The 26534-nt window shown below is 41.2% G+C and overlaps 1 protein-coding gene across 4 annotated transcripts in view; it reads right to left on the reverse strand.

Moving 5' to 3' along the window:
• Nucleotides 1-26534, reverse strand: part of RASAL2 (RAS protein activator like 2) — a 173244-nt gene that overhangs the window by 65284 nt on the left and 81426 nt on the right. For all 4 annotated transcript variants that reach the window (XM_030455339.1, XM_030455340.1, XM_030455338.1 and 1 more), the window contains exons 2-3: nt 24915-25042; nt 16760-16883 (exon numbers count right to left, since the gene is read on the reverse strand). In XM_030455339.1, the coding sequence (XP_030311199.1) occupies nt 16760-16883; nt 24915-25042 (252 nt within the window). The remainder of the gene's footprint in view (nt 1-16759; nt 16884-24914; nt 25043-26534) is intronic.

Here is a 26534-nt window from a genome sequence, read left to right on the forward strand (position 1 = left end):
AAATGCTAAAAAATTAAGAAGCCCTGAGAGGTGCCAAACCTTTAAGAACAGGTGAAGAAAATGAAAAAAAAGGAGTCTGGTCCCCAAGCCACAAAGCTTTGTTCTATCACCTTGCTTCACACATCTCAAGATCCAGACCAGCAATCCAAGAGCTCTTCATCTTTAAATGAAAAATGGAAGAGGAGTGATTTTTTTAAACTTAAATACTGGGAGGACTGAAGTTGCCAGTTTCTCAAGTGACAAAGTTCCAACAGCATCCCAGTTTCTCTGTACAAATATTTCCAAGAAACACAAACTCTAAAAACAGTTTAAACATGACCAAGACAAATGTTAACAAGAAAGAACATTAATTTTTTTAGAGCTACTGGAAAGAAAACATTAGAGAAAGCAGAAAACCAGGTATAAAGATTTGCTAAGAAAAGTAAATAAATAAAGCTAACAGGCCAGAAACCCCAGTGCAATCAGGCAGTAAGCTGAAACAACTACTTCTCCTTGTCCTGTCTCAAAAGACCCAGAAAGTTCTTGCTTAAGAAGTTGGGGTAAAGCACCACTGCTATTTTATAGATGACCATAAAGGCACTTCAGATTTTATCCATTCTAACTCATTATATCAAGGAGCTTTGTTAGAAAGACAGACAAGGAGAAGCATTTAACATATGATGGATTTATCAGAAATTATATTGGAACACCAGAGAAAAAGTAGGTTTTAAATATTTCTTCATGGTTCTTATAAGTGATAGGGACAGGCAGAATACAATCTGACAAGGTTATTACAATCCTTGAGGACCCAGTGGCTCGAATCTTTGCACTTCAAGAGGCTGATGTGCTCTGGAATTGGAAAGGAGAACTCAAGCAGGAAGGTTTTTGGGTAAAGAGGATACTTTGCACAAAGCTGTCATCCCAGCTGCTCCTGGTACAACACAACATTTCCCCATCAGTGTTGCAGTCAAGCATGGAAAAGGAAAAGCAACTTTTCCTTCTCACCCTGGAGGCCAAGTACTTTGCACAACTCATGTCTCCAAAAGTGCTGAATTTTGCCCAAATTCATAAAAAAATGCAAGTGAAAATAACCGATTAAAGCAGATTTGTTGGAACACTACCATCATTCGTGCTGGTCTATACTCTCACTCTCTGATTTACTGGTTTTCCTTGTGCATACACTTTCTAATGGAGCAGGGAAAGAGTGAGGAATGATTTTTGTTTTTTAGACAAAGTTATTTGGATGACATCTACAACATGCAGACAAATAAAGAACAACTTAGTAAGAGCTGGCATGTGGGTGGAGGTTGGTTTGGAGGATTTTTTTTGGTGTCCTGTGACTAGATATATTATATAGGTAAACACAGAAGTACAATTTTGAGAAAAACAGTTTCAGATGAGAGAGAACCAAATGTCTTATCTTCCAGTCTACAACATTCTGGCATGAACAGAATATGTAAGACCCACACAGGTGACTTCAAAGCATTTTGGGAAGAAATTCAAGATAATATTTACATGGTATTATAGTGACCATATGACAACTGAGGCTTTTGGTCTGATCACATAGGAACAGCCACATCACTCCATCAGATTATTTACCCTCTTCCTACAAGGTTTAGAACAAGGTAACAGCTTTATGTAGCACTCTCACAACAAGTTCAACTTGCTTGTTTTCAGCACAAACTAAATACCAGCAATTCTTGCAGAGCAGGGTTGAGGGTACTGTGCCAACAGGGAGCTTTACTCCACCCTGAGGTCACTGCTTGCTCCCTCTGAATGCCAAGAAACCACAGCTCTGCAGACATCATCAGGTGGGAGTTGAACTCTCCCTGATTGGCACAGACAAAAAAAAAAACCCAAAAAACCCAACCCAACAGAATAATGCACAATAACTTTAGGTTCTAACAGCAGATAAGACAGAAAAGCACCAGTAAAAAACATCCATGTCTAGCAGCCTGAAAACGTACAGCTTGCACTTACCAGGTAAGCAGCAGAAAAGCAGAAGCATTCTGGAGAATGAGTGGTTATGGCCAGCAGAATGATTTCCTCCTATCCCTGCCTATGAATCATGGGGCCTCCCCTCCCTCTCACTCCTTGGTTCCACCTGTGTTTATAGGAATACTATGTTGATCTCTGTGTAAGCATCAAAAATCACACAACTGCCAAAGCCCAAGGCCTTTCCAAACACCAGAGATCAGTACAAGAAAGGCAGTTCATGGAGGGTTTTTTTTTTTAAATCTGCTTCCAAATCAGGGACCAAATTTTGTGGTGAAGGAAGGCAACAGAGCAAGGTAAGAAACTAGATTGTCTGGGGAATTTTTACAAGAAGATCCTAAGTCCTGATGCAGTCTCTTAAAAGATTTTTCTTGGACACTCTGGTGAGGGTTTCCCTGGAGAATATAGCTGACACTTTAGGCTGGCCTTAGGACACACCAGGACAAGGCTTTAAGGGCATGAATGCCATGAAGGCTTGCTTCACAATTATGCTGTATTTTGTATATTTGGCATTCTTCTGGAATCAAGAAAATGGAGGCAATTACAGCCTCGATTCTAGAAAAAGGACTTGGCCTCCACAGTTTGACTGCAGCTGAGCTCGAAAATCTGCCTGAAGCCCACTCCAAAAAGGACCCAAACAAGCACAAAAATGAATGTAAAAAAATACTTTTTTTTTTTTTCCACCTCCTATTTCTAAGCCAGACTTGCACGTCCACATCACAACCCTGCCCTCCTGAAGACCCTGCCAGGCATGCTGGAGGTGAGAGAGAAAAAAAAATGCAATAATATTGTGTGTAATCACAGCAGATCTGCTGCCTGCCCAAGGAGCAGCACTGTTCAGCTGTGCACAGAAACTGCCCAGACTCACCACAGTTATTTGTAGCTCCCATCATCTGCTCAGATAACCAGCTATTACACAACTATGCAACCCAATTCTTACAGTTATGTTCACCATGACAATTTCAGCACAATCTCCCATTAAATCCATAGCATATTTAGTCAAAGTCAGTTGACCCTTTAACATGTGGAGATGATACTGCTGAAACTGTAAGCACCACTGTAGCTGCACCATTTGCTTGCTGACTTCTTGTGCAGATATCCTCTCCCTTACAGTCACCCATCTATGTGGAAAATTAAATGGAGGGAGATCATTAGGTCCCCCTTCTGACACTGGCACAGTTTCAAATCCCACCACTATTAACTCTCCTAAAAAAACACTTGTGCTGTCTGATGCCAATTAGCCAAGAAATCTTGGCTTTGAAACCTCTACAGGCTGGAAGATGAATCTGTTTTTTGATGCCAACGAGCCATTTACAAATGCTGTCCATATCCTGTGTTTTCCTGCATCACAGAATTCTCTGATTTCCAATATTACACAGCTGATGCAATACTTATTCCCAGATACCAGAAAACTGCAAGGAGTTGGTCAAGCCTCAGTATATAGAATGCCTCTTCCTCCAGCTTATGTACCAATGAAGCTGATTTGTTCCCATGAGCTTTAAAGAGCCATGACTGATCTTTCTGACAGAACTCAACTCAAATATTCATTACAATTACACTGTTTTCTCCTCCCCACAGTTTTTTTACAGAGAGAAAGAGCAAGAGCACACACAGAGCATCAGATAAAGCTAGGGACAACATGAAGAATTTGCAGGAATGCAAGCTGCTGCTTGGGGCTGCCTTCCAGAACTCCCCAGTATTGTATTTTTTAATTCACTACCCTATTAACATGTTAATTGTACCAAAGAGCTCCAAAAAGAGATGTGAAATTCTATAGGGTACCTCCTGGCAAACACCACAAAATCACCTAAATGAAACTTGGAAGGGACCAGGCTTATGCTGGCTTGAGCTTTTCTTATTACTTTGCAAAAAAGTTTTTGAAAAAAGCATATTTAGAAGAAAGAAAAAAAAAAATAAGGCAGAAGGTTTTCATTTTCTGATCATGTAATTCAAAAGCAGCTGCAGAACAATCTCATTGGTTCAGGGTAACAAAAACAGTCTCTCCAAGTTAGCAAATTAGTATTCTCCTGTGTCTACAGATGAGGAGGAAAATTACTATGGACTTCATGATCAGTTCCTATTAAAGGCCGTTTCCAGGGCTGAAAATAATTAACTGAGGAGTTTCCATTCCCAGTTTCCTCAGACAACATTATTGCTTTTGGAGCTACTGAGAAATGTCTAGCTATATCAAAAGGCATGAAATATAAATGCTTTCCAGCTTGCTATCATTTAATAATCCCTTTTCAGACAAAAGCTGCTAGAAAAGCAGCATTACTAAGGCAGTGCCCTTTATACTCAAGAGAAAAATATATCCTAGTAGTTTTATGAGTAATCTGTAGGATTCCCTGAACTGCTTTGATTTACCATCACTTGCTGGAGGCCAGGAAACAAAGCTGGCAATATAATTTACTGAAAACATCCAAAAAATATTCCCACAGCATGCCCTGGAAGAATGATGTCTGGCCTTAACTGGAAGTCCAATGTCATATAAAAATGCACTGACCTCTGTTAGGTAAGTATAGGTTTTCAGGAAGAGGGGGAAAAAAGAAAACCTAATGATTTAAATGGGAATAAACTGGATTTTGAACATTGAAAGCCATTACAAAAAATTGGTTTTCATTTCTTCATCTTCCTGCTGTTTGAATATTAAGATGCAATTTCTGCACTCGTGAGCAGAAAAGCACCAGTAATCCACTTTTCATTCAACACATTAAACCTATGTAAACCTCTCTTTAGAAACTTATGCAGAAAACTGAAATAATGAAGAAACGAGTCGGCATAAACATGCAACACAGAAAAAAAAACCCAAAACCAAACCAACAACCTTCAAGTTGCTTAAAGTCTTGAAATTCCCAGCTTAATACCTATGTGCCTCCTATCTACCCACTCCTGCCTCACCAGAAACATTGCAGCAATCCACTCCCCTGTATTTGCATGGACCGTGTCAGGAGGGATCTCTCTCACCTGTGAACTGCATTCTGTGGTAATCCTAATACCTCTACCATGGTCCTGCCACCGTGCCAACCAGAAAGTCAGGGTTGTAGCCTCTGCCTGCTCCTCTCCTGGGCTCCGTTTTCTCTGTCTCAGCCGGTTTGGAATGCGGAGAAGCCAGAACTGAAGTTGGTCCAAGAGAAAGCCTCTGTGTTCAGCTCCTTGGCTCCAACTGAACACAAAAGGCACCCCCGGGTCAGTCGCCTTCCCTCTCAGCGTGCAGGATGCAGATCATCCTCCCTGCAAAGAGCGAGAGGCTTTCCCTGGACAGACAGGCATTTTTCCTGTTCCAAGGAAGGGTGGGGGAGCTGAGAGACAGCGCAAGCACTCAGGGTGGGGTGGAAGGGGGTGTGGGCAGGAGGAGGCTCCTGTTCAGCAAAAATAAAAAAAAAAAACACATCAGATGCTGAGAAAACGCGGGGATTTCAAGCAGCTGAGTCCAAGTCTAAAATCAGCCACAGGGAAACTCAAGAGCCTGATGATCACTGCACAGACTGTCAAGACTACAAGAAAGCAGCCAAGATGCAAACATGGGTTTGCCAGCTGAGCAAGGGACTAGGTCTGAATGTGCCTGACAAAACTGCACTTTCCTTGAAGATGTTGCCCCACTTCAAATATTTCTTAGAGTTTAGGTAATACGGTACCAAAAACGCCAAGGAGAGTCATGTAAACAATGAACATACACAAACACACACACACTCTTTGCTTCCAGCACTGCTTTTTTTTTTTTCCCCCTTAAATTTCACCTAAGATCCACGGCTTTGAAAGTGAAATGGTAAAGTCTGATACCAACAGCCTTTTCCTGAGCTTGGGTCATTTTAGAAGTGCTGAGAGCTGAGCACAGCATAGCATTGCTCTAAAATAAAAGGACAAAAGCTGTTCTTTAAGACACAGAAACAAAAAACCTCCACAGTTTGGCTAGTGCTGCCATCCTATGTTCCTTGTACATCATAATGTCCCTGCTGAGAACAGCGTGTCAAGTTGGATCAGTTTTGATGTCCAGAGTTTTGAACCCAAGCAGATCCCACTTGCCAGTCAGGGAGCAGAGCACACACAAAAAGAACATGAAGTTGTTCAGCTTGTTGTTAAATAGGTTAAAATTGCTCACAAAGAGCTAAGAACCTGCAGCCTCTCTGTTTTCTGCAGTTCTCTGTGTGTATGTGGAGAATCTACCTATTTACTCCAATTGCACCATTTCTTTGCAACACAAGATTCTCTCCTGATTCAGTCCTTTTTTCCTCTAATGCTACTCAGCTCCTTTTTTTATTTCACTGGATTACTTAAAATAAGCTACTGCATGCTTTCTTAGGCAAAACCTTCTTCAGCCTTACAGTGTTTCCCCTGGAAGAAACACTCTAATTCTGTCACCCCATTCCCTGCCAAGGTTCACGTGAGAAATCTGTGAAAAGCCCAGCATAGTCCTTGGGAAAGAAACTTGTTGAATGAGTGCCTAAACAATACCCACTGCAAAATAAATAATAGAAAATTATAATTGCTCCCTTGCCCTCTAAAGCCAATCACTAAACCAAACCCAGGGATCCTGAAACCAGGATTAGCACTGGAACAGGACAGAAGCTCAAGAACAGATTTGCCCTCAATAAAACTATCACACTCACAGCAGTGTAACTAAATAAATAGTCCCACTAACAGGTAAATTAGTTTCACCTGTTGCTTAGAAATGCCTAATTGCTGGTAACAGTAGGGTAAAATTGTCTCATGATCCCAGCTGAGATAGATTTTGCAGCAGTAACAGCTCCTAAATGGTTGCAGTCTGCTCTCTCCCACCACCCTTGTTCTGGAAAAAAACCCAAAAAGCCAAATACTCTGGTAATTATATAGAGCACTGTACCAACTGCATTCACAGCACCACAGAAAAGCATCTCCCTGGAGAGTGGAGCAACATCAGATAATTCATGTATACCACACAGCACAATAGAAAAGATGGAAAAATTAAGGACTGGGACATTTAACTTAGCCTGTGCATCTCTTCAAAGACTTCTAATGTTTTCATGGGCAAATACCAGCTTTTGCTTTTTTTGTTTTGTTTTTTTATTTTGTCTCCAATTACATTTCTGCTTTTTCTTTCCATTTCACATGCTTTAGGAGCCCTCTGTTTTTAAATCAGGTTCAAACAGAAGGGTTTATCTTTGAAGTCAGCTCTGAAACAAGGCCACAATCCACCTGTTTCTCCCAGAGAAGCCATTTACTGCAAGCTTGAAAGTTTTAGAAGTGGTATCTGGTTTTGTCAACTCTAAAACCTCCTGTATTGATCTCAAAATAATATTTCTGAAATGCTGGAGGAGCTTTCAGACTCCAGCAAACACACCAGCTGAAAACTTAGGAACAGAAAGTACATTAGGAAGAGATTAAAAAAAAAATCTCTTCATAAAAACAAAATCTAAATTTTAAAAATAAATCAATTTCGTTTAGCATAAATGATTTATAGAATTAAAGGTGAGATGTCAACCTACAGTCTACCTTCTCATGATCAATCTGCACCACTTAAACTTAGAAACATTCAGCTAGCAGAAGGTTTTTTTAAATGCCAAATTATGCAGAGACAAGCTACTGGAAAAAATGTTTTAATAAACTTTCTGTTCATATATCCAGGATATTCCAGATTAATTTATCAAAAAAGCCCAACTGTATGCATTCAGCAAAGTTCCCATCGCATAGTCTTATGCAAAGGACCCAAATTCATTTAAAATCTTAGGAACATAACTGAGTTTTCTACTATCCTTGAGCACTGACCATCTGAATAAATCTATATGATTGTAATATGCACTGAATGTAGCTTATCAGCCAGAATAATTTATTTCATCTCTGACCATACTGCCATGTCAGGCTCTGCAAGGAGACCTTTCCCAGTCTGGTTCCAGACCCCAGCAAGAAGCTGTTGAGGGGTCTGGAATGAAGGCATTAAGCTGGAAAAGGGAGGGGGGAAAAGTGGTGTTTTAAAATCAGTTTGGAGGAACAAGACTTAATTGGCAGGAAATTAAATTAAACTTCCCCCAAGCCAAGCCTCATTTGCCCATGATGGTTTCCTGCCATTCTTGACCCATGAGCTTATTTTCTCCCCCTGTCCTGTTGAGGACAGCACCCAGCAGCTCAGGGTGCAGACAGCAGCTGGCTAGGGTCAACCCACAACAGGATTTACCAGGGACAGGAATAAAACATATCTTCCAAAATTCAGAGTCTCTGAAATCCAACAAAAACCATTGCTTAAATCTTTCCTGTCTGCTCCTGAGTGAACAGTTTCTTCCTCTCTCTCTCAAAACCAAGACCCAGTGCACTGATCCAAGGCTCCACTGGGGTTTCCCAGCAATCCTCAACATCAACTGCAGTCAGTGGATAACAAAGTTGACTGTAAAAACAAAGCCTTTCTTCTCTGCACAGCAGTGGTACCTGGGGGTCAGGGATGTTGGTGACCATTGCTCTGTGCAGTGGTGACCACTCCACACCTGCCACATGACAGCTGGGAGAGACCAGAGGTGAGGAACAAGTGAGATGACTTCTGGTTCTCATCTAACCTACATCCAGCTCACTGCAAAAAGAGGCTGCCAGTCAAGGGAATGTCTGCAGTGACAGCTGAGAAGGGAGGGGAAAAAAGAATAATAATAATAAAAAAAAAAAGCAAGCAGAAAAACCTTCACTTCTTCACTGGATAGTGCACAAGGTAAAGTAGTTTCAAATATGCATCAAGAATTATTAGCTTGTAGCCAAAAGCACTTTACTGGACACCAAGCTGAATCTTAATGGACCCTAATCACTGCCAGAATGTATAGTTCTCTGTATCTCCAAGGCTTCTTTTGGGAATCAAGGGTTTGCTTGTGACATAGAGGTGCCTATTAGAGGAATTTCTGATGAACTCCACTGGAGTTCAAGAGCCCACTTTTCCTCTGTGGCTTTATTATTTTTCTTTTAAGTAAATTATCTCTCTGTTGTGCTGCTGAAACATTTTTGTCTGTTTTGCAGATAAAAATCACAGTAATCATTCTTTCCTCCCTTTGTACTATGAAAGAGTGATCACCTACAAAATAGGTAGCAGGTTAGTAAAATATCCAGTACCTGCCTGAGTAAGCTTAATTTAAAACCTAAGACACCCTGTATATTATCAATCTTTTTATTTATGCATCAATAAAATTTATACATCACCCACAGGAGGTGTGGCACTGCCCCAGAGATGTACAAATACCATAAGCTGGCAAATGAAAAAATGAAAACTGCTTCTTTTGTTTCTTTATTTTTAAACAATTTACTTGTCTACTTCCTAGAGGTATCAAAGAGATTAATTAGCTCATGTTTACAGAGTATTTGGAAGATGTAAGAATATTGCAGCCTGATGGAAAACAAATCTCCTGAGGTCTTGAATAGAAAAAACCCCAATATATAACTGAGAAAGGATTTCTTCTGCCATCCACAACCAGAATGCCATCTACCCCCAAAACCTTGGATCCTAGGGCAGCAATGATAAAGTTCTTCAGCACTTTTTATGCAGATATACAAAACCCTTTCACCAAATACCTTCAGAAACATTTCAGCACAAGGCAGCTCAGCTGCACAGATAGAAACATGCCAAAGGCCACAACAGCAATCCGTAAGGCCAAAACAAAAATTACAAGGAGTCACAGGTTTTCCCAGAGATCAGATAGAGGACAGCTCAGTAATTATTATAGTACAATACCAGCCAACCCTACGAGTCCATATGGGCTCATTCTGAGAACGTTCAACATTTCATGATGTGGAGAAAGCATGCTGAAGAAAGGGGTAGGGACAAGAGAAGATAAGGCTGGTTCAACTCCCCTAGAAACAACACAAAACTAAGGAAAAGGAAAAAAAAAAACCCCAACAAAATTAACAGCCACAAGCTTGATTAAAATAATAAACAAATATGGTTTTAGTACTCAGCATAGTGGACTTATTTTAAAACAAATCTATTTTTTTAAAGTTCCTGGAAGCATCTCTTAGTCCTCCAGCAAGACTTCACATTTTTCCCCACTGTTTGTAGAGGCTTTTCCATCAAATATTGTGCACTGTGTGTGCATTTTTCTCGTTTTGACATTTGGACTATAAAAAGATTACAGAAACACAGAAGTGGGTGAACTTGTAACACAATGTATGCACAGCTAGCACCAGATCCAGAACTTATGCTGTGCCTAGGACAGAAAAAATGTGCAAGTGTAATGAAATAGTTTTCAAAAGCAAGGAACAGCTATGCTGCAACTCTGAGCCCTAACTGCATGGATGAGCATACCAGAAGTTAAGAATGGGAGACCACAAACTTCAGCTGTGGCAGAAGTGGGGAGTAACCCAAGCTCTTCTGAAAATCTTCCACAGCCCTTCTTTAAATCTCTGCTGCCTTGGCTCCACTTTTCCTGTAAGTGCACTGGTTAGATCAAAGCTAACTCAGAGAGCAGCTTCACATTATTTACACCCAAGCCACTATAACCCCAGGCTGATACTAGAGGTGAAAGCAGAAGTGGAAATAATTTGGCTCTCCTTCTGTTCTTAAGCAATATGCTTCCACCATCTCCTTTGTGTTAGAGCCATGGCTGAAGGGCTATTTGGAGCATCTGCTAGATCATATCCAAAGCTCACTCATTAATGCAACTTTGTATGTGAAAATTATTTTGATGCATGAAACCAAATCCATTCACCTTGCAAGCAGGTGATAGAACTGGCAGCAAAGAGGGTGGTAAAGCAGGGAGATAGGAGCACACCCCCACTCAGTGGAGAGAACTTTCTATGTCTGATTGCATGGAAACTTCAAACTTAATCCCATTTCATAAGTATTTCCACTGTCAATTTATGGTAAAGCAAAAATTCTGTAATTAATGCTGAAGTCTGAATGAGATTTAATTAGATCAACATCTTTAAATTTAGTTCAATGGTTCAAATTAACTCTAGACAAGACTCAGGTTGTAGAAAGGAGAGTTAATTTTCCATTAAATATTAAGCCAGTTGCTACTGAAGGAAAAAAAGCAAGAATACACAGTTGGGTGAAGTGTAATTATTTTTTGCCACAAGATCAAACAACTGTAAAAGAGGACATACAAAATCAACACTCCACAGATACTTTATACATGATTTAAGGTAGATTTCTCAAAAAACTTCAGAAATAGGTCTTTCCTGTTTTGTTGAGAAAATTAAAGAGAATTATACCTTCTTTCATAACAAACTGAGGTTTCTTATGAACAACAAATCTGCCCCAAATGCTCCAAGAGCTCCCAGTTCTTAGGAATTACTACACAGCACAACATGCTCTACTTCTAACACGTTCTTTATGCTCACGTAACAAAACAACAAAATTGCTAAAGTGTTTTTTTGTGTTTGTGCTGGAAGTAGAGGGCAGGGATGTAATAATAAATTTCCATGGAAAAAAAAAAGCCCTAATGGATTATGTGTCTCTACTAGAAACTTAAGATTAGGGGTTTGTATCCCTTTTAATCTCTGCTCTAGTTTTAGATGTAAACAGATAAAATTTGCTTCATGATGAAACTTGGCTTTCAGCACAGATGAGTTGTGTGCAAAGGAAGACAGTTTCAGCAGCATTCAGAACAAAACAAAGTCCTTTGGCTTCACTTGCATTATGGAAGAAGAAAAAGATAGCAGCTTGGCAATTTTCTGTATACAAATAACTCCCATTGCCCAGGGGAATGTCACTGAGATGAAGGCATTCTGTTTGCTACATCTAGCCTCCCTGGAGTCAGTTTTAATTTCAAGCAGAGTTGTCTAAATTCCTCCTCCTTCCTAGGCAGGCAAATTGCACTGTACATTGTTTAAATTTCAGTTTACTTCATGGCTTTTTCCAAAGTTTCCTAACCTCTTCTGTGGATGCAGAAGAAAGCAGGACACTTTTTGCACAGTAGGCATCTCCCTCTGTAGCCTCTTTGTTCTTAATTATGCCCCAAAGCAGTTGTATTTCACTGGAGATGTTAAAAAACTCAACTCACAGTTTGAATCTATTTGCATTTACGGATAGAACATGCTGGGTAAACAATGTCATTTAAAGACAGCTAAAGATTTAGAAATTTCAATTGATCTTGATGTAGCTACAAACCCTACTAACTAAACCCAATAGTCACAGCACTAAGAGATCATGACCCAGTGCATTAGGCAGTGAAGCAGGTAAGGATAAAGTCTTCAGCAACCCCTAGTTTGTGCTGTTACACGAGCTAAAAGCTTCAGGTCTCAGCTCACAAAAGGCTCACGTGCATGGGCTTTGCCAACACTGCCAGGTCAGGGCTGAAGAGCTGGGAAGAACAACATCCCATGGCTGAACATGGATGGCACCCACACACAGCACACAACCAACCATTTCTTTATCCATCCCCAAGTTCTGTCAAACCAGATCAGTGTGGAACAGTGCAGTCTGTACTCCTCTCCCCAGAGCATCACCTTTTAGCTGCTGGGGACTTTTCAATTTAGATTTTTGGTACAAAGCACTTACAGGTCAAAATAAAAATAAAAATATTCCTAAACCACTTATGGAGGGTGACTTATGTTCCTAAACCACTTATGGAAGGTGGAATTGCTCAACACCTTCTTTGCCTCTGTGTACACAGCTGGAGGATCCTCAGGCCCCTAAGACCACTGAGGAAGTCAGGGTAAAGGATGAGTTCGCCTTGGTTGATGAGGGGTGAGTTGAGGATCAGTTAACGAGGCTGGATATCCACAAATCTATGGGTCCTGAGAGGTCTTCATTTTCTTCCCAGATGACTTCATCTCCAAATTTAAAAAGAAAATCCATTTGCATCAACACCAGCCTTCCTAAGTATCAGAGACTCTCAAAAAACTTTCCCCCTGATGCTGCTTTTTTTGTACTAGTTTAAAAATAAGTTAAAAAACCCCAAACAATATTTCCTCACTTTCACTCTCTCCTGATATTTTGACACATGCAGGCAAAAGAAATCTCTTATTAATGCCACGAAGATGCCAGAATCAAGAGTTTCATTAGACATTCTCCATAACAACTCTCATTTAGTGTGAGCAGGTGGTGAGAAGGCAGCAGAGTGGGAGAGAGGAGAATTATTTTGGGAAAGGAAGCAACAACTGTTACTAGCCTGTCAAACAGTATGAATGGTGGATTTATGAATCAAGCTTTTACTGTATGAATTGTTAATTTCAATATGCTATTATAAACACTCATCTTTTCTTTTTGATATCACTGGTTGTGAATATACCAGTTAGAAAAGAGCAGGATCTGAAGTAGAAATGGAGGCAAGTACAGGGGTGGACCAGCTGGAGTCTTCTTCATCTTACCTCTTCCTAGAACATTTAGGTGCTGGTTTCCAGGGCCTATATCACACTTCAAACCAGAAATAGCTTGAAAGAAGGAAGAAAGAGGCTGTCAAGATGGAGCTGGGAAGAAACTACAGCTACATTTTTAGTTTCCCTGAATGGAAGCACCTCTGAATAGGAGCTGCCAAGATGAAATCCTAGCAAGTAAATAACTTATTTATTTAGAGTGTGCCTATTCACTCAGAGAGGTATTGTGAGAATGACACACATTACCTACCAAGGAAACTTCATTGTGAATCTTAATGGAGAATCAGAGGCCTTGCTGATCTAACTTTGTGTTCAATTTACCTTCCAGATGGGAATCAAGAATTTCAGTATCAGAAACAACCTCTCCACTGCCTGGAAGCAGAGGGCAAACTTCTAAACTAGCAGTAGATGGCGAGAGTCCTCTGGAATTAGTTTTAAAAATATTTTACTGGTTTTCACTGTCTAAACAAGTAACTTTCTAGGTTCTGTTTTACCTTTGTGTCTACCTCTCCACCTCTCATTTGAGGGTGACTGGTGATTTCTGCCTGCACAGAAGGGATGGCTCAGCTGTTGGTGAGGCAGCTGCTGAAGCATCACAAATTACAGCTTACTGTACTGAAGTATGTGGAAATTGGTGTCTATCTTAGTACATGGGACTGAAACCATGGTGGTTCAGCAGCTGCCTCACCAACAGCTGAGCCAACCCTGCAGCAAGTGTAAAAAATGAAAGAGATGGCAAGAATGACTTGAACAGCTCTTGGATAAAGCACTCGAGGCTTAATGTTGACCTTGGGCAAGTTACACATCCCTTGCTTCAACTTCTCAGCTGTAACGTGGGTAGTTTCTCTCCCACACACTTCCTACAAAGGGTGCTACAAGGATGTGTGCACAAAGAGAGCCACAGAAATTTGCAGAATGGGTACTGCTGCCTCTGAACAACACACACTGTTCCAGCTGCTTGCCTAATGAAGATGGTGAGGGACTTTTTAGGATGTCAGGGCGTGATAGGACATGGGGGAATGGATTAAAAATAGAGGAGGGTACATTTAGATTAAATATTAGGAAGAAGTTCTTCACCATGAGGGTGGTGAGACACAAGAACAGGATGCACAGAGAGGTGGTGGAAGCCCCATCCCTGGAAGTTTTTAAGGCCAGGCTGGATGGGGCTCTGAGCAACCTGATATGGTGGGAGGTGTCCCTGCCCATGGCAGGGGTGTTGGAACTGGATGGGCTTAAAAGTCCCTTTGTGGGAGATAGCAAAGTTGATGTGGATGATTAGAAAGGAATGTGCTACCTTGCTACCAGAGGCTTGGTGGAAAAGTACTGGAAAACAGTGGAAAAACACCAGAACCTTGGGAGGGTCTTGCAGGTGGATCCTGAGGAATGGCTAAGAGTGTAAGTAGGACCCTCAGATGAATAAAGTTTGTCTTAGCAATGGTTACTTGTCTGTGAATTCAATGCCACATCCCTTTCAACCCTGAAAATTCTTTGATTCTATGAAGACTGGCCTCATACAATACTCTTGGTGTTTCATACAAGGTGTAACTGTGGTGCTACAGGTAAAAAAAATGTTCCACTATCCAATTTTCCCATTTAAAAAAAAAATTAAGAGATTATATCAATCAATAAATCATAAAAGTAGTATGGAATCCCTCCTCACAGTATGGGCTTTGCTCAATCTTTCTCCATCTCATCCTTTTCTTTTCCATCTCCCACTACACACCCACTTTCCTTAGTTATGCACTTTGTCAAGTCTGCCTTCCCAGCAGCTGTAGCTCTAATATAGAGAAGACCATGTGGATAAGAGTTCCTTTGGTACTTCTGGTATCTTCTTCTCAAGCATATATTAGGTTAACATGCTACAAGATGCCACATGAATCTAAAACTGTGGCAAAATACATAGGAAGGCTTATGCCAAACTAGCACAGTCATCTATTCTGTATGCAAGTCAAGAAAATGAAGACAGTAACAAGGCTACATTTCAAAATTTAACACTGGGATTTCCAGCTATTCAGGTGCTCAGTGAAGTCTAGAAATTCTTCTCCAGATTTTTGCACATGGTACAGAAAAAGCAGGCATTTAAATCCTCAATTTTAAATGTCTTATCTTGCAAAGCAGCAAATAGAATTCATTGCCTACTGCCAACTGGTTTAAATATAATTTTTCATTCACCTCCCTAGCCACACACCTGGAGTGAGTACTTTGCTTAGAGTGTTGTGTAAACATGTTTAACACTGGTTTTAGTTCTGAAAAGGATGGAATATTTGTTCATATGGAAAAACAAGATGAACATTCAGAGCTGCATCTGAAATGCCACAAACATAATCCAATAGGGGTTCTGTTTATGTCACTCATTCCCAACTATTTTGTAGTTTTCCTCTCCTAAATCCCCAACCTGCCCTGTTCCTTCTCAGACTTCTAATCCATGAATCAAACAAATCTGAAAAAAAGAACCCTATCTGCCTTCCCCATACAAAGAACAGTTATAGTTTTATTTAAGTGCTATTTTGGGCAAGTACAAATAAGTGCTACAGTTGCAATGAGATAATCAACTCTTTAAAATAGTGGGATTTTAATGACTTGTGTGCAATATAATCACAGAATAAAACAGCTGAGCCTGTGAAATATAAAATAACTGCTCTTCACCTTTGATAACAATGTTTTTAAGGCTGCCTTACTGTTTAGAGATGCATGCTATCTTTTTCCTCATAGCACACTCTCTGCCAGCCTCAGTATTTTTTACAGCAGAATTAAGGGAGAATTGCTCCAAGATCCTATCACCCTATGTCAAGGGAATTTTCTTTCATGGGCTGGGAATAGAAATAGTTCACTTGTGTGGGGCTGCTGCCTCCCTTTGCCCTTCCTCTCTTCTGGAATGAGTTGGAATGATGCTCCTTATGTAGTCACAGGTGGAATGGAATGTAGAGGAGGAACTAGCCCAAATCTGGACTTGGAACACACTGCAACAGAGCTTTTGTCTGTCATTTTTAATACTTGTCCTTTCTTTTGCTTTCCTTAGATTTCAGCAAGTGTAATTAAGAAGCTGCCTGGTTCTCTCACAAATTTGCACCCTGAACAGGCAGGAGGCAAGTCACATAAAAACCAGTACTTGTTATGAAACGTGAAGCAAAAGAGTTTCCACAGAGACTCAAAAGGAGGCAAGACATAACCACCAAAAAACAGCAGAGGCCACTTAAAAACTATCTGCAAAAGCTGTGTTCCTATCCATCCACATTCAGCATCACTCAGCTGGAGAACCCAGAGCTGTCTAATCATCTCACCAACACAGCCACAAACCTTCCCATGTGCAGCTTCCCTGGTACCCCCCTGCTCTTTGGCTGAGTACTGGTGTTTGCAACTCATTTTGCTATCAGCCAAATGCCACCACCACCACCTCTCTGCAACACTACCCACCTCAGCAGGCTCCTTGGCAAAGGTGCTGCCCGGGGAAGCAATGCCCTCTCTCTCACACAGCTTGCCATCTACACATTAAAATCAATTTCTTAAGGCCAAGGTTTCCACTTGCCTAGTTTGGATGCCCCCTCTGGTGGGTACTCGGGGAATTGGCCCTCGGAGGGGACGCTGACAGTTCGGCGCAGGCAGCGCCCTTTGGTAGCATCCTGTGGCTCCGGGACCCCATCGACAGGCACCTGTGTAAGAAGGATACCAACAGCTGTTAATCTGCCACCAGCTCATGCTGTTTATAAGTCACCTTAATAAGAACACCTTACGTTTTCTCCTCATCTGGTGGGAATTTTCAGATGCCTAGCTTTACCCCAAGATTCCTGAGGCTCCCCCTCTGGAGCCTTAGCCTGGAGAGGGCTGCATGCAAGAGGGCAAATAACCCGTGCTCCAGGTCACAAGTGACAAGTGACCCACAAGCCAGTCTTGCCTTTCAAAACTGGTCCTCCAATGCTGCCCAGCCTTGCCAGCTTTCAGGCTGGGAGTCAGGCAGAGGCTGCCAGTCAGATGGCAGCACACGAAACCTGGAGATTACAAAAGCATTTTTGCAGCCTCATTTTGCAGATTCCATGATCAGCTACCAGCACATCAGAGGAAAACAGGATTTTGGATGGTTGCACTAGGTACATGGAGAAAGGGGATACCTTCTGTGATTAAGTTAAAACTCATCTTAAAGGTGGGACCTCAAAACTTTCTAAAGACTTGGGGTACTCTACATTTCACATTAATAAAGTTCTGTATGCTAACTCTCTTTAAAAGTACTAAATGTATCAAGACCTTGTTTCTTTTCTGAAATTTTGACAGAACTTGACCCCACAAAGTTTGTTTCACCTAAGCCTTTTTAAACACCTGCTTGGATGACTACATTTTGCTACAAATGTGCTAAACTGTGCTAACTCCAGCTACAGGGTGTTTAGACAACAGCCAAGAGATGCTAAAGAGCCTAAGCAGTACAGTCTCTTTGTCAGGGGATATGTCTGGGAACAAGAAATGAGCCTGATGTGCTCCTAATCCAATCCCAAAAAACATACAAAGGGATTTAGAAGGCAGACAAGAACTTCAGTTACCTGCTCAATAGAGGCGTGAGCCCGATTGGCCCGCCTCACAGAAGCAGATCGTTGAGAAGGAACAAAAGCCTTCAAGCAGGAGAAACACATGTTTCACTGTATCCTCTAAAGAACACAGACCCGCAGAAGGCAACTTGTGAAGAGTTGCAAAAAGCAAACCTTCAAAGCTAGTGAAAGGCTAGGCACCAAAGATGCTGCCTGCACTCAAAGAACTGAGCTTCAGAACCAAGCTACTGGCCCGAACACAAGCAAGCCAGCACCCAAAGAACTGAGCTTCAGAACCAAGCTACTGGCCCGAACACAAGCAAGCCAGCAACCAAAGAACTGAGCTTCAGAACCAAGCTACTGGCCCGAACACAAGCAAGCCAGCACCCAAAGAACTGAGCTTCAGAACCAAGCTACTGGCCCGAACACAAGCAAGCCTGCACCCAAAGAACTGAGCTGCAGAACCAAGCTACTGGCCCGAGGCAACAGCAACTGAGCAACAGCAACAGCAGCAGGAGTGGACACCTGAGGCCACTGACTGCCACATAATCATCACGTCATAGAACATATGAAGCCATGGAAGTGTGAAATCATGGAATCATCCAGATTGGAATCATGGATTCACCTAGGTTGGAAAGGACCTCTGAGAACATCAAGTCATGATTACCAGACCATGGCACTGGTTGCCACTTCTTAAAAACCTTCAGGGATGGAGAATCCACCCATCCCAATGTCTGATCACCCTCTATGCAAAGAATTTCTTCCTAATATCCAACCTAACCCTCCCCTGGCAGAGCTTAAGCCCATGGCCTCTTGTCTGACTGATATCTGCCTGGGAGCAGAGCCCGACACCCCCTGGCTCCAACCTCCTTTCAGGGAGCTGGAGGGAGTGATTTTCTTCACAGTATTTTTGGCAGGATGTTGCAAGTCTGATCCCCAGAACAGCTATGACCAGTCACACCCCATCCCTAATTCTGCACACTTTACAAGCATCAAGCAGCCTCCTTGTGACCCTCCTTTCTCAGTGAACTTCTTGAACCCTAACCCTTACCTTAACCCTAACCTAACTGTTAGCTCTCTACCAGTTATACCAACAAGCTCCTGTGGGGTAGATCTCTCAATTTTTATTTTTTTAACTCAAAAAGGAATATAGTTCCTTTTCAGTAAGTGTGTGCTTTTGGTCACAGGATCACAGAAGCACCCTTTTAATACACTGACATGAACAAAAGCACTACAAGCATGCTGATAACTGGGTATATATGAGGATGCTCTGGATGTACTGACCTGCAGCTGAGGGTGAGGAGAATGGTGATTGAGGCCACACTGTCCTCTGTGTCCTTGAGAAAAGCAAACAGGCAGTAGCACACGGAGTTGGTGTTAAAAACAAATCTACTTCTGCATACCAGAGATAGGATTTATCTTCAAAGAGGAACTGAGCCATTAACAGGAAGACTGCCTGAGAGCTCAGCTCCTAATTCTGGGTCACTTAGCTTTTTGTACTTAACATTTACCCAGCCTCTGAAAATATGGTTATCTGCACACTGAAAAAGATTCAGTGGTGTTGCTATGGTCCATGCCAGCAAAAAACTGTTTTTCTTACTGTATTTGTAATGGCATGAGAAAATGCTGATAAGGTTTATTTCACTCAACAATTCTATAAGCTGTACAAGGAACAACATTTAAATACTACGTAGCTTGTTCTACACTAGAAAACACACAAACACCTCAGCATTCCATGGACAAGATCAAGGTAGCAAAATAGCTAAAGAAGACTGCCCCTTAAATCTGACATATATGAGCTGTGTTGTTTTAGGTAGCTCTCCTCCAGAACCATGGTCTCAGTCTATACTGACAGAAAAGAACTAATTAAAAAACTGCAGGACCAGTATTTATTGCTTAGCATCAAATCAGCCAGCTCTTCAAGATACAGCTTCATGAAATTCTCTCAGTCAGCAGCTCTGCAGCTCTTTGGGCAGGACGTAATTTTGAACAGGTATAAGCTGCCCTGTGGAAGATGGGATGGCACCAAAACACAAGAAAGTGCACAACCAAACACTATGTAAACACCAAGCCAGACATCTGCAATTTCCCAACCCTCCTCCTCTAGCCCCTGCCATTCCAGCAAGCACTTCAGCAGAGGATGGAAGAGAACAACAGTCTTGCAGAATCAAGACTCTAATGGCAATTTAAAGCTTTTTTTATCCCATTCTTATCCTGCTAAGAATTTACCAGTCTGGGAATCACTGGATCCTGAGCCAACATAATTCATAGGTGCTTGTTCAGGGCAGGACTCCCAGGAGTTTAATTCTGGAATGAGAAGGTAAATAGGGACAGTCCAAATGCTGATAGTTTGGCAGTTTTGGCTCTTCTGATCACAAACCATGTTTCACTGGCAGATTTCACAATTTAATGAGGACAGGTTCAGAGCAGGGACTCAAAACTCTTAACAGCACCATAGCTCACCTGCCACTGAACACACTTTTCAAGTATAAAAAGTCTATATTTGAGATTTCTGGTAGTTTGATGATGAAGAGATTTCAGGAGAAATAGGAGTAAGAGTTTTACAAGCATTTAATGCCTCTTGAAGGCAATCTGAACTAGGCTATTTTTTAAAAAACAAAAGTAAGATGCAAAAAGTTTCTTCATGGAAGCTGGGTTTTTTAGAGACTGGAAGGACTGACTCATGATTAAAAACTTGAGAACTTGCAACCTCTTCTGAACTAATACTCAGGGAGCTTAGAGCCGTGTCAACAACCCTGTTAAACAATTCATTTTAATTTTTATCTTCCTCAAGAAAGTTAAAAGCTGGTTAATATTTTGACATACCCCACTTGAAAAAACGCTGACTACAAACATTTCTTTGGGCTTTGGGGGAAAATAAGTAATTAAATTGGAAAAGAAATCATGAAATCCATTTGGGAACTGAGCAAATCTTTCCTTATGACTGGGTTCAGCTTTGACAAACTCCTATTTACAGGTGAAACAGATTTGCTGTTGAGATGCTAAGGTGACAAATCTTTGGGTACTGAAGAGAGCATTTCTGAAGAACCTCCATGAGGCCCCAGCAGTCAGTGTCTGCTCTTGCTGTTTTCTCTTGGGAGCATCCCCACTCCTGGTGTCATTCACAGGAGACTGAAGAATAGGCAGCTATATCACAGATGTCCTGTTGCTGCCTCTGTCACCACCCCCAGCAGCAGATTGTGTCACAGTGAGTGTAGGGCTTCACCTTTGATTAAACACACTCCTAAATCTGAAAGGAAATACGAAGTTTGGGGCTCACTGAGGAAAAAGGAAGAGTTTCATGCAGTGAAAAGCATTCTTAACCTTTGTTCCCAACTGCAAACAAAACTGAGAGATTCTGCAGCCCAGTTATCTTTATAACTAAAAAGCAGCCCCAAATCAGATGCAGCAATTTGTCACATCCCTCATCAAAGTGCTGTGCAATGGATCATCTACCTGAAATCACTCTTTACATAAATGCTAATTCACCTGATTTTGCAGAATCTTTTCCTGAGCCCTCACAGCTCTTATCCTCTGGAACAGATTTCACAAAAGATGAAAATACCTCCACCTTCACAGTTCACAGTGTGTGACTGCCTTCCTCGTAGAAAAAAGACCCTGATTTGTAAATGCATCAGCCTAGACCTGCTCTCCTAGTTTTGGAAGATGCTGCTCCATACTACCACACCATGATATGTTGTAGCAACTGCACATCTCCTGTCTCTCATGAACCTTTATTTGCTACAAAGCTGTCTCTCATGTCCCTACAGGGATTAATTTTCTTTCTACTTCTTTTTGGAGCATCAGTCTCTTCCCTTCATTAATAACCTTCATTCTCCAGTCACACCTACTTTCATTTTATGAAGCTGACAAGGTGTTGAGTAATTAGTATTTCTCTACACTGCACAAGGTGGTATCACCAGACTATTTTTGTCTTAGAAATCACTGATATTTTTGGATCAAGTTGTACCTTGAAATTTCTTTGATTTCCAATCTGCTCTTGAGCTCTCACAGCACAAAATCTCTCTTGCATGTACTCCATCAAAACTTCCTTGAAAATAAATCCCTATAAGTAAGAGTTTTCTTACTACTCTGTTTATTTCTGTGCTGTTCCTTCAGTTTTAAAAAGCCTGTACAATTCACAACACTGTGTTTTAACAGCCTAAGCAAAAAGAAACCAAACTCAGTATTATGCTTGAAACAATCAAGACATCTCTTATTTACCCACTGGCATTTTGTAGATGCCTCTCTGCTTTTTGGCTTTGACATAGATACTTGCCTAATGATTTTACAAAGTATTATAAACATCAAACATTCCTGTTCCCTTTCAATTTCACACATGATAAGCTTCTTGGATTTTTATTCCAGGAAGTAACAAAGCAGATGCACAGAGAATAAAATCAGATGCTTCAGACTCTTCCATGTTTTCAAATGACACCAGCTTTGCAATGATGCAAGTGGTTCCTTTTGGCTGCAAGGGCACTCTGCTGTTGATATTTTTCCCTCTTCCCTCTTAGCCACCCCCTTACTGAAAGGAATCAATTCTGTCCCTCACATTGTCTCTAAGATCCTCTTGAGCAGTCTAAAGCAATTCTGACCTAACCACTCCATCAAAAGTTTCCATTTTCAGAGAAGGAACCTCCCCATCTTCAGCTTCATGTTCCCTCTCCCACTTCATTTCAGGGTAACCAAAAACCTCCTCCAGCATCACTTTTGCAATAACTGTGCTCTAACCACAGTCTTCAATTTTCTTCTTTAAATAACCTCCCTCTTCCTCATTCAGGTGGTCTTTTGCTTATGCTCCCTGTACCTGTGGTCCCACCCAGTGGGTTTTTTTTACAATTCCCCTCCCACACACTTTTCAAACCATTCTGTTCCCAAACATCTCTCCTCACTCCTGCCTTAGGCAACAATGTTCACTCTTACTTTGAGATCACATTTCACAGAGCCTTCTTTCAGCTCTGAATGACCTGCCAAGTAAAATTCAAGTGAGTCAACTCCCCTTCCCTTCCTCGTGGAAGCTGCTTTTTCAGAAAAATTAGAAGAAGGTGCAAATCCAGAGTATCAGCTCTGTGTCCCTCTCTCAGCCAGTTCTCCTCCTATGCACTTTATGTTCCTTTAAAAGCTTGTACAGACACTGTGCCATGTGTCAGAAGCTATACATAAACCACGTTTTATTTTCCTACAGAGTACTCATTACTCTGCAAGGAGTTCCCCTTTTCCTCTCACTTAAAGGGAGTCCCAAATTACCTGAAAATCAGAATGGCAAATGCAATTCTAGCTACTGGCTTTTGAAGCAAATCACACTATCAGCTGTGGAGTCACACCTGCACCAAAGGCATGTCTGCTTGGTCCATCTGCATGCAACATTTCCCAAAACAAGTTATTTATCATTGTGATAGAGTAGGAAGGCTCCTTTGAGAACATGCTGCAAAGAATTACTCTACTCCTCAATTTTGGGGGGACACTGCTGTACTTAAAACCCAGGCTCTCTGTAGCCTGACACTGAATTTTTCCAGCTTCTGAGAAAAAACAGTGTATTTAGAACATAACATATGATTTAATACACCAGTGATACATCAGACTTCTCATATTTACTCCTCAGGATCTACTCAAAAGACTCCTCTTAACTCCCAGCAAAATGCTTCTAATTATTTGGTAGGAGAAACTAAGAACCCATAAATGCATGATTACCACCTTCAGATACTTATTTGTGAAATGAGGCAGTGTTGCTTCCAGTTACATTTCTTTAATGAGAGGCCACCTTCTAGCCCAGCTGTGCTGGTACAGTAAAGTTTTAGGAATAGTTCTCACACGTCCTTAAGTTTCCTCAGTACACACATTAATTCTTTGGGTGATGGTCCTGTCAGACTAGAAGAAGAATTACATAGTAAACAAACACCATGATATGGGCCTTCTATTTTTCCTGCATTTGATCACCTCTCCTACACATTAGCATTGATGTTCCTTTCTAACAACTCAAGCTGTTCTCTCTATCATTTCCTCCTACTCTCCCTATGCAAGGAAATATTTCAGCCCTTGTAAATAGACCAAGTCATAGCTGAAGATAAATAATACTTAGTGCTGCATCAGAAAACAGGTTGTAAACTCTCAGCCTGTACACAGCATACACACATCATAAATATACAGAGAAGCTTCAAAAGAATCAATAAAATAAAATAAAAAAAAGAATTCAGGTCACCTCCAGCTGTAGGAAACCATGATGTTAGATTCAAATTAATTTACAGATAATAAAATCAGTAATCTGAAGACATCCCTATTTTATAGCTCCCCCTAAACTATTTAAATAGGGTAATTATTCTGATTTAGTTAGATTTAAACTCAGGAGCATTATAAAGAACTTCTAAAGCTCATGTATTCAGTCTGTTGACATTAAATATCACAAGAAAAAACATATCTTGGCATAGGCCACAAAAAGGGCCTTACCAACATTGGTTTGCCCAGTGTTTCAATCAATTCAAACATGCCCATTCTTTAACCATATTGACTCTACCTTCACAGCAAGGCACGATGCCAAGTCCTACATGCTATATATACACATACACCATGCAGAGAGTAATTCTATAATTAAATCAAAGATCATTGTAATAGCTTTGAGTACCCATGCCAAGAAGCACCCCATCATCCTTGCTGCATTTAGCAAGGCAGAGGGCAAACCTTTGTCTCAAAACACTTGATCTTGTGAGGGCAGCAAGGGTGACTGTACAGTGTGAAGGCTGCACACACATTCTGTGCTCAGCACTCCAACAGAGCCACAAACCAACCCTTTTCTCCCCTGCCTTTAGCTTTTCCCTACCTTTACGTCTGCAGTGATATGAGGAGGTAGGTTTACACAGCTGTGGTGACTTCAAAAAGGCAGCAATAACATAGGAAAACATAGTGGCAGATTTAAATGCAGGCTGTGAAACTCCAGGAGGGAGTTTTTTGATGTCACCTCTTCCATGCCACCAGCACCTGTGCCAGCTGGATTAGAACTGTGCAGCAAGCCATCCACACACAGAAGAGGTTAACTCCTCTTTTCCCCCCTTTTCACTAAATATGTGAACAAAATAGAGGAGATGGAAAAAAAAAAAAAAAGCCTTCCTGTTTTACCAGTGAATGTCAAAAGGTAAATCTCAAGTGGCCAACATGAGCTTCTCCTCTCACCTCTTTCTCCCTGTTGAGCAGCACCAGCTGGCTGTCTGTCAGGATGCAGTATTTCCTCTCCCATGTTGTTGTTTCAGCGTAGGGGGATTGGCCACAGGACAGTCTGTGTGTAGGAGGCCCTTTCACATCTGCAAGCAGAAAAAGTCAGAATCATTAGCACCAGGCAGGGACAACCTCCTTTGCTTTTGTGGTTCTACAGGTAGATGCAAAGCCAAACTGTAATCTGTATTTAGCAGTGCCTCTTTCAAGCATATTAAAAGAGAAAATGCTAATCCTGGGAGGCACCGATGTGGAGCAGTAGGTAAAGCACCCCATGAAAAGATATTTGTCTACAGCACGACTTGCAAAAATGGCAATACCCAAAATGAGTACAAATGTCTTTGTCAAGGATTGAAATGTAAAAATAAAAACAGACTAAGAGCTCTGACCAAAACTTAGCTTTCCCTTCACTCCCTTAAAAAAAAAAAGGCAGTTAAATGGGTAGGGCCCTGAATGTACTCTAAATCTAAATAAAGCAGATTAGTTGAGACTAAAGATAGAGAGACATAGGAAGGCAGAAGCAGATCAAAGAAGGCAGGCTTGAAGAAGGGAAGGAAAAATTCAAAGGGACAGGCATTTAATTAAGAAGGACTTGCTAGTATCTGTTGGTAGGCAAAGTATGTGATTGAATTGTGACAGATAGGAGTCTTCCAGCTTTTCATTTAGCCACAGCCATAAGCAGTCTTGAACTACATATCACATTGTGCCTCTCAGTACTAAGAACTTTTCTCCAAAAGACAAGGAAAGGAAAGCACACAAATGAGCACAGCAGACAGACAAACAGACTTCTTACCCAGTGACAAAAGCAGAGAAAGCCATGGAGCAGAAGGTATGGTGTCAGACTGGGTACAAAGAAGGCCACCTGAGGAACTCAAGTATTCAGTCAACTTACAAAACCTCTTTAGAGGAGGCAGAAACTGTATGGGGCTCATAGAAAAAGGGATGTAGGAAGAGAGCCTGGGGTAACACCATTTATAAACTTAGATAACAGCCTCAAGCCATCTCTTCCTAAAGTTTTGAGATGCTTTGTAACACTAAGTTTTGGTTTTATGTTGCACTGTAGGTTTATGCAGCTTTACTTTTATGCAGCTTTACTTGCATTGATCTAAAAATCAACCATTCTCAAAGTATTTGCTTGTAGGTTCCTGAAGTCTCTGAAATACCTTTCAGAGGATGAAAACAGATACTTCAAAAATCATGACACTGCCAAGGGCTTGCTGCACAGGATTCCAGGACCTCCTACAACTACTTTAGGAGCCAAAACCAGTGTTCAAAACCAAAGTGATTTATAACATCAGCTTCCTTTCAGCACACACACTAACCCAGTGCTTGCACAGAGCTAACCTCAAAATACTTCTTGAAGCTCCTGTCCAGTTTCACCACTAGAGGCCAGCGAATCCTCACCCAGCACTTCCCAGCTGCAAGGAGGAGTACAAACCCAAAGAGAAGCATCAAGCCTTGAGTGAAGAAACCCTTCACCTGACTCCAATCCTTGCAGATCTGCCAAATCCCATCTAATTATTTAAAAAGCCACAACATCCTTCATGCTCTTTTCCTGCACACAATAGCAACTTTGGCTGC

This window comes from Calypte anna, chromosome 8 (assembly GCF_003957555.1).
Source record: "Calypte anna isolate BGI_N300 chromosome 8, bCalAnn1_v1.p, whole genome shotgun sequence".
NCBI lineage: Eukaryota > Metazoa > Chordata > Aves > Apodiformes > Trochilidae > Calypte > Calypte anna.